The sequence below is a fragment of the Aphis gossypii genome, chromosome 2, assembly GCF_020184175.1.
Source record: "Aphis gossypii isolate Hap1 chromosome 2, ASM2018417v2, whole genome shotgun sequence".
NCBI lineage: Eukaryota > Metazoa > Arthropoda > Insecta > Hemiptera > Aphididae > Aphis > Aphis gossypii.
In genome coordinates, this window is record NC_065531.1 from 24,096,245 (window position 1) to 24,112,879 (window position 16,635).

Here is a 16,635-nt window from a genome sequence, read left to right on the forward strand (position 1 = left end):
ATATTATTTTTGTCTTCATTATTGTCCTTGTCCAAAATTTCTAAGAAATTTAATAATGATTTTGAGTGGTTGACACAATCGTAAACAAAATTAAATTTTATAAATTTGTTAATTATTTATACATTAACACATTAGTGATTAGTAACACAATAAAAAATAGTTATGTTCAATTTAAGATCTTTCTAAAATAATGTAATGTAGTATCTAAGCATACACTTTTACCTTTTGGTATATAGATTAAATATTTTGGATACCACTTATTACCACCACATATCTATCCGTAAAAATAAATTTTAAAAATAAATTTATTAATTTTTTATTATTTTAAACAATTTTTGTAAATCAACTACCTACTTATATGGTAGTTACTAGTTATAATATCTGTTTTAAAATACACTTGAAATTTATAATATGTAAAAATCAATTTTATTTGTCATGATTAATAATTGGCAATTGCTATAAAAAAATATTAATTATAATTATTAACTTCTTTCTGGCATTTTTTATCACAATATTTCAAAAATCAATAGGTAGGTATGTGTTTAAGAATTTATAACATTTTTTTTATAGATTTTCACTTTGTCTGTGGGTCGCCATATAGTCTACACGATACCTAATGGCTAATCTATAATGTATAGAATATAAGAATATAAATACACAGGTTAATTTACCAGATTGTCACCTCGTTTTTTCTTCAATAGCAATCGTGCGTTATTCAAAAGTCTAATTTTTTTTTCAAATTTGCCTAGTCTAAATTATCAATTTTATTTTACTAATTGTAGAAGATTCATATTGCAATAGGTAATACAATAATCTTCTGTTTTTTTAAATAATCACCTAAATTATTTATATAGTAATTTATTAAGTGAATAACTTTTATTTACTATAATCGAAATCACAATTTAACCAACATAGAATGGACTGGACTAGTGGACTACTGTCTACAGCTTCGACTAAATAAACTAAGGGTCTACAGTATCGGAGCATGATCCTATAGATTTTTAAATCTTTAATATTGTGCTATTTGTATATTATATAAGGTATTATTTTATAGAAAGTAGAAACAGTGGAAAACTGAAAACGAGCCTTATCGCCCTTATCATCTCTATCATCTCATAATGATAGATAGATAGCGCTTAAATACTAACCGCACACTTTACTATACAGTATATTGACCAATTAGACACAAGTACACCATAAGAGGCTTGTTGATAAGGCTCTCATATTATCTTACTGATTATCTATACAAAATACAAATCTCAAATCACAACCGCCAAAATTATTTTCAATTTTTATAAATTTTTTTAATTACGAGCTTAAACTTAATAAATTAATGTAAAAATAATGTATCATCTTAATATCATTTCACCACTAAATTTTTTCGTTTTTATATTTTAATTCACTTAATTATGTGTATATTGTAAGCTTAAGACTAATTTATGTAACTATTTATAAGTGTACGAAATATTATTTGGACCAAATTGAAAATGGACAATACGCCTGTTATTAGTTTGTCGTCAAAGGCTCTTGCAAACATTTTAGAACTCATTAAAATGATGACTGGACTTAAAGTTTGTTTCTTTGTATATTTTTAAAAACAAAAGCTATTAATATATTGTATTGATTTTTTTCCAGAACTTCAATGAAGTCTATCTGAAATATGCTCAAATAATAAATAATCTGCATGACGAATATTATGAACATCCTAAACAGTCAGATGTTGAACATTATGTTAACGGATTAATAGAAAAATATCATGTTCACGGATTTCCGTTGGAAGCTAAGGAATTTGAAATGCGTATTCACCGATTTATTAATTATTCAAATATCAATAATCGCTCTAAAGTATTTATTATTAATTGTTCTTTATACTTGATATTTATAAAAATGTCATTCAATATTTGGTAGCTATCATCTAATGTTGTAAAATGGGCAATCATAGGGATGATAATCAATATGGCTAATAATCCTTGTGGGTCTAGAAATGCTTTCCGTAAGACTAATTTAGACACAGTCAGAATTGAACTAGAAGGTGAAACTGCAGTACTTGGGGATTCATGGAAAACTGATTTAATTCAAGAGTTACTAAGCATTGGTAGGACTTCTGTAAGTATATATATAATATTATATAAAAATAAACAAAAATGTGTAATTATTGTTATAAGTACTTATAACTTGTAATTCTTTTTATTGATTTATAGTACTATATAAAGTCTGATTCTGAAACAGATTCTGAAGATGAAGCTGATTTTCGTTCATTAAATGTTGTATCACCACAGAAGATTATAGTTAATGGAATAAAAGATAGAAATAATTCCCTATCTAGTAGAGAATATCTTAAATTAGTTTTTTCCCATGAAAATATAGCTAGAAATTTATTGATAAAACGAGCATCTCAACTTTGGTGGCTCAATAAATCTGAAACAATTGCTAAAGATGGACAATATTCTTTTTATTTCAATTTAAAAAAGTAAACAATATATTTTGCTTATATTTATGTCAATCAATTAAAATAAAAAATAAAAACTAACTGTATAAATAAAGATTAATATTTTCTATGTATATGTTTTTAGATATACAAATAATAAAATATTTAAAATTATAGATGATAATTTCATAATACTCGAGTGTTTAAAAAACAATTTAACTTCATCATATATTCTTCAGTACAGTTTAGAAGAACAAAGAAAACTATTTGGATGCATGACTATTTCATCATCTATATCGCCTGTACGTTTGAGCTTTGTATTTGTACATTGATTAATTTAACCTTTTTTTAAATTTAACTGATCATTAATTAGTATTTAATATTATTTTAGGAGGTATTTAATAGATGGATTTTAACTATTTCACCATACATAAAACAATTTAGCCATCTAATACAATTTACATGCTATTTAAAAGGATTAAAAAAAGTATCCTATACATTAAGAGCATATGCTAAAGGATTGGAGTGCATTTTAGAACCAATAATTAATAAAATGGGTCTTATTGAAAATAGAATTAAAAATTGTGGTAAAATGTTATTTTTGTTGTTACCATATAAAAGTTAATGTTTACTTAATCAATTTTAGTTGGCCATGACACATTATTATCATTTGAAGAAGAAATGTACATGCATTTTCAAATTATTTCTTATGTTTATTCTGTGCATTCAAAAGCTGTAGATTCAAATTGGGAGTCTATTGATAACTGGAAAACTTCAATTAAGTAAGTTTAATATATATTTCAATGTATTTTTTAAGTATGATGATAATAATATAAATATTTATATATATTTCAGATTAATTTCAGTATTATTTTGGTCCATTCAAACTGCAATTATTGATTACCAAAAATTAATTGTTGTGACATTGTTCTTATATGCATTTGAACCTTATGTACATATGACAGAATTATGGATTCATGCTGGGCAGTTAGTTGATGAAAATAATGAATTTATTATACACAATTATGAAGGAGATAGTAGTATAGCATTTAATATATTCTTTAAAGATATACATAAATATTTAAAAGATTGTAATTTATGTGTACCGCAAATTCTTGAATATTTAATACATTTTTTAAATAATTGTGATTGGAAAGTGTTTGTAGCATCAGAAATGAGTAATGATGCTATTGCCTTATGTGAAGTTCCTAGAGGTATGTTAAAATATCTGTTGATTTCAATTATTTGAAAGTTTTTTTTTTTTAATTTTAAATGTTTTCAGGTGAATTATATAACAGTTTTTTAGTTGAAATAAAGAATTCTAATACCTTCTGGAAAAATTACATTAATCCTTTGAATGAATATAATCCTTCAAACTGGAATAAATTGCCATTGTTAGCATCAGCTTGTATCCATTATAAGTAAGTATCTGCTTACTAAATATATTAAATTATTTTGAAGTAACAATTAATTAAGAATATGATTAATATTATGTAAATGTATTTTTAGCTCCCAGTCTAATCTATGTAATGTAAGTTGTTTATATGTGAATATATTTTCAGATTTACTTTATATTATTTAATTAATCCAAAATTAATTTTCAAAAATATTCCTTATAACTTTAAAACTCATTCAATAAAATATTAAATTCCAATTATTGAGTAGCCTGTATTATAGTATAGACATAGTGTTTGATTTTTATATTTATTTTGAATTCTTATGTTATAAGTAGTAGATAAAATTATAAAAAGTTTAGTTTCATAATTAATTTTATTTATGCATGTAATTGTTTGTGAAAAAACTGATTTGTTTAGGATATTTTAAAGCTGGGAGGGAGATAAAATAAGATTTTAATTAATACGAATTTCTATAAAACTAATTCAATTATTATTTTTAATCTGTGTAATTCAATTTTAAACTGTTTAATAGAACTCAAACCTAGAACCTTTTCTCCTGATTAGACACCATTATGATGCAATGTTTTATTTATTTACTTTAATTAAAAATAATTGTTAGATCTAGTGTGGGTCTGTTTAAATAGAAGTTAAATACTCTACTTCAATAATCAACAACAATATTGATTATTATTTTTTTTGTTTTGACTGATTAGATTTACTACTGACCAATCAACTTTTGACCTGACCATACCTTCAAGTTATGAAATGGTAGATATGTTTTTATTGATTATTCAAAAAGCTATAAATAACATTGGACTGGTAGTTGGAGATATTGTTCTTAAGAAAAATAAATTTGTGTATCATTTAAAAAATTTGTACAATATAATTTTCATGGAAGATGTGAATAAGTCTGTTCAAATTGATCGAGCTATGGAGTATAAGGTAAAATATATTCTTTTTTACTTCACTGTTTTACATCTAACTATGTGTGACCCTTGTTCTATACCTCTATAGAGCTCTATCCCTCCATTTCTTCACTTACACCAAATATTTTTGTGTTGTTTTCCATTCTGTTAGAAGAGATGGCTCTTCTTTAGTATTCATCTCCTTCTTTTTCTATCTACTCTCACTGCTTCCGTGTTACCTCTTCTCATAACGTGTTCAAACGTTTTTATTTGCCTATATCGACGGCCCCAACGAAAAAGGTCGTATCTCGATTTTTGTCAATATTGAGATATCACCATCATCTGATAAAGAATATTTTTTCTATATTTCCCATGAAAAAGATTGTATGTCTAGTGTTCCAAATAGATTAAATATTAATTATTTTCAAACTAATAAATTAAAAAACAGAATAAGAATTTAAACTTGAATGTTTGGTTCATACTGAAAAATTGCAAAAAATGAGATACGATCTTTTTCGTTGGGGCCGTCAATATTTTGTTTATTTGCCCTTATTATGTCTAAAATTACTCCTATACCACCTTTAATACATTTATTTCTTATTATAATTTATATATTTATTTAATTTATATTTATATTATACTTCTTTTTTTGTTTTATTTTCTACTACCCAATATAACTGACCTTACTACTGTTTTATAATATCTGCATTTTTTATAGGTAATTTAAGGTAAAATATATAATATTATTATTTCAATATTTAAAACAAAAGAATTTTTTAGTATAATTTTGCTACTCTTGGATTTTGTCAATGTTTTTATTTGTTATTCTATATTTAAGTCTTTGTAATATTCAAATTAAATTTGATTTATTATAGATTGAGCGCAATTCATTTTTGAACAATTGTTTTTATTCACTTCTTAGTGACGATCATAGTTCAATTTTATCTAGTAATCATTCATGTAATTTATCACTGAACTATAAAACTGAAAAATATAATTTTTTTGGAGAAAATGATGTATTCAACGATAATTTTGCTGATGAACTTGAACGTATTACAATTACTTATGATGTGAGTTTAAATCTCCAATTATGTTTTTTATTTATCTGGTCTTATTAATTATATTTTCATTTACATATAGGTAAAATTTCCATTAAGCCTAATTTTAACCAATGAGGTGATATTTTACTATAACAAAATTTTTCGTTTATTAATAACAGCAAAGCAAGCTGTAGCAATGATCTCTCAGTTACAAACCAAAGGTAAATAAATATATGTTTTTAAATGTTTAATGTAGTAATGGTTAATTATTATTACAACATTTCAGATTTAAATAAGTATGATAACTCATTAGACGTGAAAAGAATGTATTTTATTAGATTATGGATTATGTCAACCACTTATAAACTACAAACATACTTCTTCAGTGTTGCATCAAGATATCTGGGTTCTAAACTATTTGATAGTATTAAAAATGTAAAAAATGGTTTGGATGCTTTTGAAAAAGGTTAGTATTTGTATATTTATTTGTATTAATGTCAATATAAATAATAAATATTAGTCAATCAATATTTATTTTATGTTTTAATAGCTTTTTATTATTTTTTAACATTTATCAACAATTTAAAAATCCTTACATTTACATAATATTTTAGTATAAGTACTTTATTTTTTCATCATTTTTTTAAAATTCATATTTAATTTTACTTCTTTATATTTTCCCAACTAAATTTTTTTTTTTATAAATTTAAAATTATATAAATCTTAAATCTATGATTTTCTTTTAATATTTGAAGAGGTAAATTTATCTATAACTTTTATGGAAGATGTATTAGATTTATTTTAATTTTCTTTACGCGATTATTATTCTATAACAGATTATATGATTATAATTTAAGTTATGTTTTTTAAATATCTTCTTCTTAAAAAACAATGCATACCAAAAATATATTATTAGACTCAAAATTATGAGATTTATTAACAGAAGAATATTATGAGGATTTTGAAAAGTTTGAAAACATTATAAAAGTGTTTTATACTTTATAGAATGTTGAAAATTTGATAAAAGATGATTTTAAAAATATAAGAGAAAATTTATTGCTATAAAATCAATTGATATTCATTGTAATAATACATTTATTTTTTTATTTTTTTTATACACTTTAAATTTTGATATTTGATTGCTAGCAGCTTTAACTATTTTATTAAAAAAATTTTAAAGGCTGAACAAGCCTTGTACTTGAATTTAATAATGGCACCAAGAATATATATGAGTCTATCCCTCAAGTAAATATACTTTATTATCATCATAATTCATAATGAAAAGAAATTGAATCTATAACTTAACCAAAACATTCTCAATCTGAAAGATATTTATTTATTCTATGAAATTTTAAAAAGAAAAATATAGTAATTATATTATAATTATAATTTATGTTATTTTAATTCATTGTTCTGTGACAAATTAATTTAAATAATTTTTATTTATTTACTAAAAACTCGTTTTACAGTACTTGAAGATCATGTTAGCCAGGCTATTAGATTATGCATGCTTAGTGGTTCAATGGAGAAATTTTCTTATGAGTCATTGGCATTGGTATTTATAAAATATATTCTAAGTAAAAGTTCTAAATCTTAAAAATGTTATTTAAATATAGTTATGGAATGCATGTGAACAATTTACAAAATTATGGATGAAAAGTGTAACAGAAGATAGTATTGATGTTGAATTAATGGAAAAAATTGAACAAGAATATGTAGATTCTTGTTGGAAATTAGCCAGTAGTTTAGACACTTATCTTTTATCTGAGGACGATACATCTAGTATTTGTAAGTATTAATTCATTTTAATATTTTTTTAAGAAAAAATGAATTTTTATTTTCTTATGATGAATTATTTCAGTATTTGAATTTTGTCGAGATTTTATGTCAAGTATGCCTACCAAAGAATCAGCTGATCTTGATGGTAGCTTGATTTACAAATTAAGTGATTCGCAGAATCGATATTCTTTTACATATATTTAATCATTACAAGGAATTTAAAATGTTGTATGTTTATTATGAATACTGTTTATGTGTACATTTTCACTTGAATGAAGAATTAAAAAAAAAAAAAAAAAAATTGTCATTTTATAATATTTTTTTTCTTGTTGATTTCTTGTAAATTATACATAATACAAATATTTTTATGAATTTTTATTCTAAATAAATTAGCTGAAGCATAAAATTTAATTAAATGTTATCCTAGTTAAATTGTGCATGTTTATTAAATCATTAAGTTAAGTAATTTGATATATATTCTAATTAATGTTGAAAGTCCTTTTGTTGTAAATAGTGAAACATAAATTTGTAGAATAAAAGTAACAGTGTAAACTTAAAAGGTTGTGTTATTATTTTACTATAATCAGTGATTGTAACATGTATTATTTATTGTTTTTATAGGATTTTTTTTTTTACAAAAAAAAAAAAGATTATAAATAAATAGAAAATCATTTATTATACACAGTTATTTCACTGTTACTTTTTTATCCTTGTCTATAAATAACAATAACCTACCATTTTTAAAAAAGACATTCAATATATTATGGCATTTTTAGTCCTTGGACAAAATATAGTTTAAAAATATATTGATAAAGTTTAAATAATTATCTAACTCTTGTATAAAATTTAATATGATAATTGGTATTTTATTACTATTTTAAGGGAAAAGGGTGGTAACTAGTAAAATGTTTAAATAAATAAAATATTCTATTTTAATAAATAATTCACTGTCGGTCTATAATGATGGGTTTAAACATCGTAATACTGTTATCAGAATACATTAATTAAATATATATTATTATTTATTATTGTAGTAGTATGTGTTGATGTAAAAATGCTAGAAACTCATAAAGCATATTCAAGGTTAAGGATAACAAAGGGTTTTAGCAAAGGAATAAGTAATTGTGTGCATAACTTTTTTCTTAGAACACTTAATACATAAACTTTTTATGTTTACATGGTATAAGAAAATGTACCTAATTACATTTAATGCTAAATACTAAAATTCAACACAGTAGACTATTCGAGATTTCTAAAAATAACTCATTAAAATTATTAAATATAGTTGATATTGTTTGAATTATTCAACACAATTAATCATTATGACTTATGAGTGAAATTTACGAATGAAACAATTAAAACCATATAAAGAAAAACAATACTTGAATAAATTGGTACATTAAAAAATAGAAAAATCTTAAGTATATTTTCTTTTCAGTTGTCACCTAGGAACTATCATGTTTATTTAATAAATTAATCTTTGATAAACACAATAAATAAATACTTCAGGACTCAGGTTAAGTAAATGTTAGTGTGCATTTGAATTTATGGATACTATTAAAAAGTATTTTACTCAGTCTATTATAGACAATGGAAATAAATCAATGGATGGAAATGATGAATCAAGTTTTAATACAATTTGTAACAATACTCAAAATAAAGAGGTATGTTTTATAGTAATAATAAAAGAAAGGGTCATAAATTTAAATTATTAAAAGTTAAAATATTAATTGTTTATTATCTAGAATGAGATGATCATTTCAACTTGTTCTGACATGACAAGTATTCAACATACAAACAAGCATCTTTTACATAAAATAAAAGTAAGGTAAAGTAGTTGGAATTATACATAATTTTTTATAAATATTTAAATAGAGTTTAGAAGAAGAAAATGACCGTTTGTTATCTATAATTGAAAACAAAAATATTATAAAGAACGATAGTTCAAAATGTAATTGTAATGTTGATAACATCATACCAGACTTTGCAAATAAAAAAATATTACAATTGACAGAGAGGGTAAATGAGCTTATGTCAGAATTACAAATAATAAAATCATCAGCATCTAATGGTTATACAAGTATATTATGTTATCGAATATTATAATATACTAGTATTTATTAATATTGTTAATTAACATTCTAGAAAACAAAGATTTTTCTGAACTAAAAAAATTGAATGATAAATGCAATTCATTGAATAAAAAGATTTGCAATTACCGAAATCAAATAATGCAATTAAAAAATGATTTAAAAATTACTCAAAATGTAAGAATGATTTTTAATGGGAATGGAATTATAAATAGACTAAAACAGTATTGATGATTTATAATATAGGCTTTATCTAATGAAATTGGAGATCCAGCAGTGATGCAAACAGTTTTAATGGGCACAGGATCTTCAAATTATATAGGACGTGCTCAAAAAATATTGGTCTTGCAGCAGAAAATAAACGAGCTGCAAGCGAAACAAAGTGATTCAAAAACCAAAGAACTGCATGATTTAACTGGTATTATTATTATAGTTTTGATATAATATATACCTACTTATAAAATGCTCTTTATGGGAAATATTATTGGATAAATAAAAATATTTTTGTTCAGTTATGCTCAGAATTTGAATCTTGATGATTTGTATTTTTTAGAAATTTTCAACTATAATACATTATTTTTTTTGTGTAATAAGAATATTTAATAAACTTAAGTTCAGTAAATAAATTAAACTATACCAAGTTTCTCTTTTTTTGACATATTATGTAGGTATGACAATTCTTTTATAAACACCCATTATTAATAGAAATTTTCTAAATCTATTGTTTTGAAAATACTTTTTTTACATAATTTCCAATTAAAATAAAACAATATATTTTATCGTTATAATTTTTATTTTTAACCTTTTTGAATGAAAATATACATTTTTTATTTCATATTCCATTTTTTGACATTCCATATCCACGAATAGAGAATTCTGCTGTAACTTTTAATTTTTAATATAACAGTGTTATTATTATTATACCAAAATTTCTGCAATGTTTTTGTTGCAATAAATTGACATGGATCAATGGATCCAAATATTTAAGTTTAGGTTAGCAAGTGGTATGGTCAGGGGGATACCCCGCAAAATGAGAATTAGTTACTCTGGTTACCCAGTGGGGGATATAAATTGGAAAACATAATTTCCTCGACGGTGAGGGGGGTACACTTACCAACGTTATTAAACTTACTAGTAAAAAAAATACCAAGGGGGGATCTTTCCCCCATATCCCCCCCGTAAATATGCCACTGTGCTTACCTAAACTTTAATTAATAATAACTTTAGTCAGAATTTTAGTTTTTATTTATTAAAATTGAAGTACTCCAAAAAACATTCTGCTTTAGAATATGAAATAAAAATTGTAAATGTTGTGAAAAATATTCTAATAACAAATTTTAACTAAATAAAAAGATAATTGTCAAATGTCAGCCAATGGCCACCACTGCGGAGGCTTAATTTAATAACAAAAAAAAAACATAAATAAAAACGTTCATTCAAAAAAATTAAAAACTTAAAAACTAATGATAAAAAATTTTATTTCAACCAGAAATTATACAAAAAGTTTAGTAGATTTTAAAATAATTAGTGTTATTTGATAAAAGAATCAGCTAGTATCCAGCAGTTAATTCATTTTATTATACTAATATTTTTTAAGTGATATAGAAATAAATCCTTTATAAGTGAGTTTTTGAATTAATAAATAAGTAATAAAATTATTCAAACAAAAATATTTTTAAAAAATAAGAAATACCTAAATAAATCAGTTCTTACCATCAAATGTTTTTAGTTAACACCAAAAAATTGGAAAAAGCACGTAAGGCAATTAATGAGCAGGTATTAAAGGATACTCAATTGAAGGTTACCGAATTGACTACATCAGTGGAAATATGGAAAAGACGTAGTAAAGCATTGGATGTAGAAATCACTGTCTTAAGAATACAAATTCAAAAATTATTATCCAAGTCTGAATCAGACAACCGACTTATTGATCAATTAAAAGTATTGTTAACATATTATAATAAATCTCGTATATATTCATTACTATTAATTGTTCTATATGTTTATAGGCAGAGTTAGGTAATAATAATATGCAATGGTTTAAAACTAAGGACTCTGTAACAAAACTTGAAGAATCAATTGCATTGCTACAGTTGAAATATGATAAAGTTTGTTTAAATATAGATAAAGTACTAATATGATTAAAAAAAAAAACAATTACAGGCGGAAAAAATTATTGAACAACAAGCATTTGATTTGAGTGATAGAGATATGAGAATATCTCATTTAGAATCCAAAATACTAAAGAATAATGATACAACTAAGTAATAATTATAGTAAAGACATATATGATAATATATTAAGTACTAAATACTAAATTACAATTTTACAGAGATCATAAAGATATGTGTTCAATAGACTTTATGGATCCTAAAGAAATTTTTGTAAGGTAAAATTAATACCAAATGAATAATATAATTTTGAGATTATAATATAGTTTTATTAAATAGAAATTAAATGGATTCGAAAATCAACAACTTGTGAATCTATTATGCATAGCTCATAATAAAATTTGTGAACACGTTCTAGATGCTGTTGATTTTAAAGTAAGTATATCAGAATTAAAAATTTTATTATATTAACAGAATAATTTATTTAACAGAATAAATATTTAACGGAAAACCTAAAATTCCAAAAATTTAAATCAAAGATGGGTTACTTGAGTTCATCAACATTATTTAACAAAAGATCAAAATCAAAATATCACTTTAAAAATGAATTAAATGCGAATGAGAAATTATTAGAATTACAGAATAAGTAACACTTTATAGATAATAATAATAACCAAGATTATAATGAATACTATTTTAAAACATTCAGACTAGAACTGGTAGAAGAGGAGCGTGCTGCTTTTAAAGATAGATTGGACACTCTCATAATGTTGAATAAAGAAAATGTACATACATTTACCCGATCATTAAACAATATGAAACAGCAGTTAATACATTAAATGGAATATTAAATTGAATAATTTATACTTAATAATATAGTTCATACTTCTTTGTATGATTAATAATTTTTTGTAAAACTCATAATAAATATAATGCTTTTAACAAATGCAGTTACCACCACATGTCTACATGAAACAGCAGATATCTATTAAATTTTGCAAATTACTTAAAATTACTTCAGTTTATTTTTCTAAAATTCGTAGAAATTATTATTAGTATATTAAATTATTTTTAAAATATAAATCCTTAAAATATGAAATTTAGATGATTATCCAAATGTATAGCAATCATAATTCTGATCATAGTTTTTTTATAAGGTATAAACTAATCTTGTTACAACAATGTATAAAACAAATCATTAAATACATTTACTTTGTTTTTAATTTAAAAAAAATCAATACAAATATAATAAAATACACAATCTGACAAATACATTATAATTTATAATATTAATATAATAACATCATTATTTTAAATTCAGTCTTATTTACTCATAAATTAATTGTCCTTGTTATTAAACTCTTCAATGTCTATAGAAGAGTTCCTTTCAGATTGTTCAATAATAGAGTCTTCAGATGTAATTTGTAATGAAGGTAATAATTTAGCAATTCTACTTTCCATTGAGTTTAGAAATGGTGAATCATTATATTCTGGTAAACTAATAAATTTTAAGAATAATCGTAAAATTTGAGGAGGTGTTAGATCACCAAACTGTGTAAATATTGTGTATCCTTGAGCTATAAAATGAGGTCCACAACCCGGAATCCACTGCCTAAAAGTAAAAAAAAATTAACAATTATAATTATTTGGAAAAAAATAAAATAAGAATATATTGTTAATACTTACTCTAACATTGGTATTACAAAATTCTTACGACTTAGTGTATGATGCTTGACAAAGTACCAATATGGTTTTAATAAATCTTCTGTTAAACCTTCGTTATTTAAAATATCTCGACGACCTACGACTTTTGCTAAGATCATATACTTATCGTCTGCTTCTTTCAACTAAAAATAAAAATTAAATTAAAATGAAAATAAATATATAATAATAATTTTTTATTTGTTTTTAAATAATGCATATTATTTTTTCAACTAACCTCTTTAAAACGCACATTTTTACTAGCAGATTTTGAAATATGTGGTGGATAAAATGCTTTTCTTGGATAAGTTTTTATTAATTCTATATCAAAGATAGTTTGAAATAGAATTGTTTGTGTTTTATAGTACATTTTATCAATAATTGGTTCACAAGAATACCTCTAAAAACAAAAATTATACGTAAATATTATATATTATTATGTTAAATTACAAAAATAGAATTCAATTTTAAGAATTTTAAGTATCAATATATTTACAACACTATTTTTATTATTTTATAAGTTTATAACTATTTAAACTAGCCACTAAACAATTAATAGAGCAACATAATCCAACATTTGAAAAACAGGCCAGCCAAATTTGAAATAAATGCTGAAAAACCCGAAGTTTTTGCTAATCATTCCATATTTTGCTTCACCTCTATAGGAGAAGATAAAACATACATTAAACATGCTGATAAAACATCATATTAAATTACCAATGAAAGTGGCAGAATTACTCCAACATCCCCCGTAGAAATAAGACAAATAATAATTTAACTAGAAAATAAAAAAAAAGTCCAAATCACGACCTTACTACAAATAAAATCTTAAAAACCTCACACCTAGACACTATTCTATTTAGCTAGCCTTTATAGCGTCTCAGCTATGCTGACAAACTATGATCAAAATATCCTTTAAAATAGATTAATGCAAATTGTTAATTGTTTAAATGTTGATCTATTTCTAAGTGTCTCATTAAATAATTTTAATTATAACTTAAATAGTCATTTTACTGTATAAAAAAATGTACGTTGTATGTCAATATCTCATTAAGTCAAAAAGTGGCTTAGAAAAGAAACAATAAACAATGATTATAACTGCTGTCTTCTTAGACATATCTTAAGACTTAAACAAGGTATGGTACAGTAACACCAGACTAGAACAACAATTCAATTATCTAGCTATCCCCAAATACCTACTACAAACTATTATCTCCTTTATTTCTAAACAAATATTCCAAGTCAGAAAACGATCAAACTCCTTCCAACCTTACAATGTACAGTCCAGAGTTCCCCTAGGATAAACCCTCTTAAAAAGCTTAAAAAAGTAGTTTATCTCTTTGACTTAAAAAAACTATCTTTAAATATAAAACATATTTTAATATAAGTTGTTTATTCATATGTTTTATGTTGTGTTGAATCATTTTAAAATTGTAATTTTTTATCACGTACTAAATAATATTATTGAGTTTTTAATTTTCTAATTATATATATATCTTACTTTAAATACTGATGGTGAAAGTAAAAAATAAAATTCTGGTCGACCATAAACCATCAATCCAGTTTGAAATATAAAACTATAAATCAAATAATTTAAGAACTTCTTATTTGGTAACGAAGCAATTATTTTAAGTGATGGATCTACAAATATTATTTACTTTTTAATTCAATGTTTTAATATTTATAAATTAAAAAAAAATAATAATAAAGCATACTTTCTTGATTCCATGGTTGTTGTGGTATACCAGCACTTGATAAAAATTTTGAGACTCTGTCTCCTCGATCTAATCGATCTTGATACCCAAATTTCCAAAGCAAGAGAAAATTTCCAGGGTTAATTTTAATTCTGTCACCGTGAATTGAATGAACTGCCTATAATTAAAATAATATATTATATTTTTTAAATAAATAACAGATAAATCATACAAATAATGCTATCTCATAGTAAAACAAAATGTAATACTAACCATTAAGAATTTTTTGAACACATTATAACTACTTTCATATACACATATATTGTAATTGGTTTTATTTAATAAATTCTGTGTGATTAAACAGGGACCAGGGTTGGCTTCAATTATTTCAATTTGTTTATTACCATATTTTTTGGTCAAGTGTATAGATATTGTGTCTGATATATCTTCTAAACATATTTACAAATTAAATAATAAAAACATGAGACATATATATGCACTTATATAAATATTTCTTTTTCATTGCAACTAATCACAATCAATAAATTAATATTGTAAAAATAAGTATAATACGATTGTATCAATTAAACAATTAGTATTATATGTTGACTAGGTATTTACTTGCTACATCATTACAGGACACGAACATGCTCTCCGGATACTTGAATTTCTTAAAAGAACTTAATGTTTCATTTACGTTTGGTTCTTTTAGTGAATTCGCTGTTGCAGAACAATACCGTCGTTTGCGCCAGGTCCATTTGAAAAATGACCGAGACAACATCCAAACATTGTTTTTTAAAATCATATTTTTATTTATAGTAATAGTACATAACTGCAGTTATAAAATAATTCTAATTGGCAGTTTAATTTAAATTTTAAAATCAATAAGTGACTAATAATAAGAGAGTAACAACTAACCAAATGTGCTCGTTAGTTATTTTTATCTCTGAATAGATGAAATTTAATCTATTTTGTGATATTATCAACACGATGTTATCAATAAGAAAATTTGGTTGAGTGATAAGCATTCCCTATTATTAATATTATTATGTCCACTGTCTAGCCATCATCAAGATGATTTATAATTGTAGGCTATAGCCACAGATAGCCAACCTCCAGTTAGAAGCTTTTTAGTTTTTTCTTAAATTATACATATTGAAATAAAATACAAAATTTTATAATTTATTAATATTGTTTATAATTGTAAATGATATTATAACATTTTTAATGCTTATATTCAACATTAAATATAGATTTCATTTTTTTAATAATTGATTAAATATTCATTCTTTAATACTAATTAATACTTTTTTCAAAATTCATCTCCTATCTATCAAGAGGGGTTAAAGTTAGTCAAAATAGGAAATGTTATTTCTTAGTCAGATTATTTTTAAAAAGCCTACATACCATTCTACATACTTTGAAATAGTTATTAAAATTGTATAATATAATTGTAGACTGTAGTAGTATATTCCTATATTAAAATAATA

At 23.4% G+C, this 16,635-nt stretch overlaps 2 protein-coding genes and 1 pseudogene across 2 annotated transcripts; 2 read left to right on the forward strand and 1 right to left on the reverse strand.

The window, feature by feature from the left end:
* The first annotated feature begins 836 nt into the window (after positions 1-836).
* LOC114130709 (uncharacterized) lies at positions 837-7,955 on the forward strand. The gene is made up of 16 exons (XM_027995738.2): positions 837-1,571; positions 1,636-1,845; positions 1,909-2,106; positions 2,202-2,470; positions 2,574-2,730; positions 2,820-3,015; positions 3,075-3,210; positions 3,284-3,642; positions 3,711-3,849; positions 4,539-4,767; positions 5,606-5,800; positions 5,871-5,991; positions 6,057-6,236; positions 7,240-7,325; positions 7,387-7,558; positions 7,632-7,955. Exons 1-16 carry the CDS (start codon positions 1,488-1,490, stop codon positions 7,751-7,753), a joined length of 2,853 nt encoding a protein of 950 aa, XP_027851539.1. The 5' UTR covers positions 837-1,487; the 3' UTR covers positions 7,754-7,955.
* Positions 7,956-9,004: 1,049 nt separating this feature from the next.
* LOC126550004 (uncharacterized) lies at positions 9,005-12,744 on the forward strand (annotated as a pseudogene).
* Positions 12,745-12,934: 190 nt separating this feature from the next.
* On the reverse strand, positions 12,935-16,347 carry LOC126550005 (dimethyladenosine transferase 2, mitochondrial-like). Its single transcript, XM_050200705.1, has 7 exons — positions 15,767-16,347; positions 15,419-15,594; positions 15,167-15,323; positions 14,953-15,092; positions 13,690-13,851; positions 13,437-13,597; positions 12,935-13,362 (listed from the first exon to the last, which is right to left on the reverse strand). Exons 1-7 carry the CDS (start codon positions 15,948-15,950, stop codon positions 13,089-13,091), a joined length of 1,254 nt encoding a protein of 417 aa, XP_050056662.1. The 5' UTR covers positions 15,951-16,347; the 3' UTR covers positions 12,935-13,088.
* Between the last annotated feature and the right edge of the window lie 288 nt (positions 16,348-16,635).

Bases quoted from the DNA above. Each gene is read 5' to 3' on its own strand.
- LOC114130709 (XM_027995738.2), top strand. From the start codon at position 1,488: ATGGACAATACGCCTGTTATTAGTTTGTCGTCAAAGGCTCTTGCAAAC. The intron at 5,992-6,056 runs GTAAATAAATAT...ACAACATTTCAG, and splicing joins CTCTCAGTTACAAACCAAAG to ATTTAAATAAGTATGATAAC. The intron at 7,326-7,386 runs GTATTTATAAAA...ATTTAAATATAG, and splicing joins CTTATGAGTCATTGGCATTG to TTATGGAATGCATGTGAACA.
- LOC126550005 (XM_050200705.1), bottom strand. From the start codon at position 15,950: ATGATTTTAAAAAACAATGTTTGGATGTTGTCTCGGTCATTTTTCAAA. The intron at 15,093-15,166 runs GTATGCTTTATT...TAATATTTGTAG, and splicing joins ACAACCATGGAATCAAGAAA to ATCCATCACTTAAAATAATT. The intron at 13,598-13,689 runs GTTAGTTGAAAA...TTTTATTTTTAG, and splicing joins AAAATGTGCGTTTTAAAGAG to TTGAAAGAAGCAGACGATAA.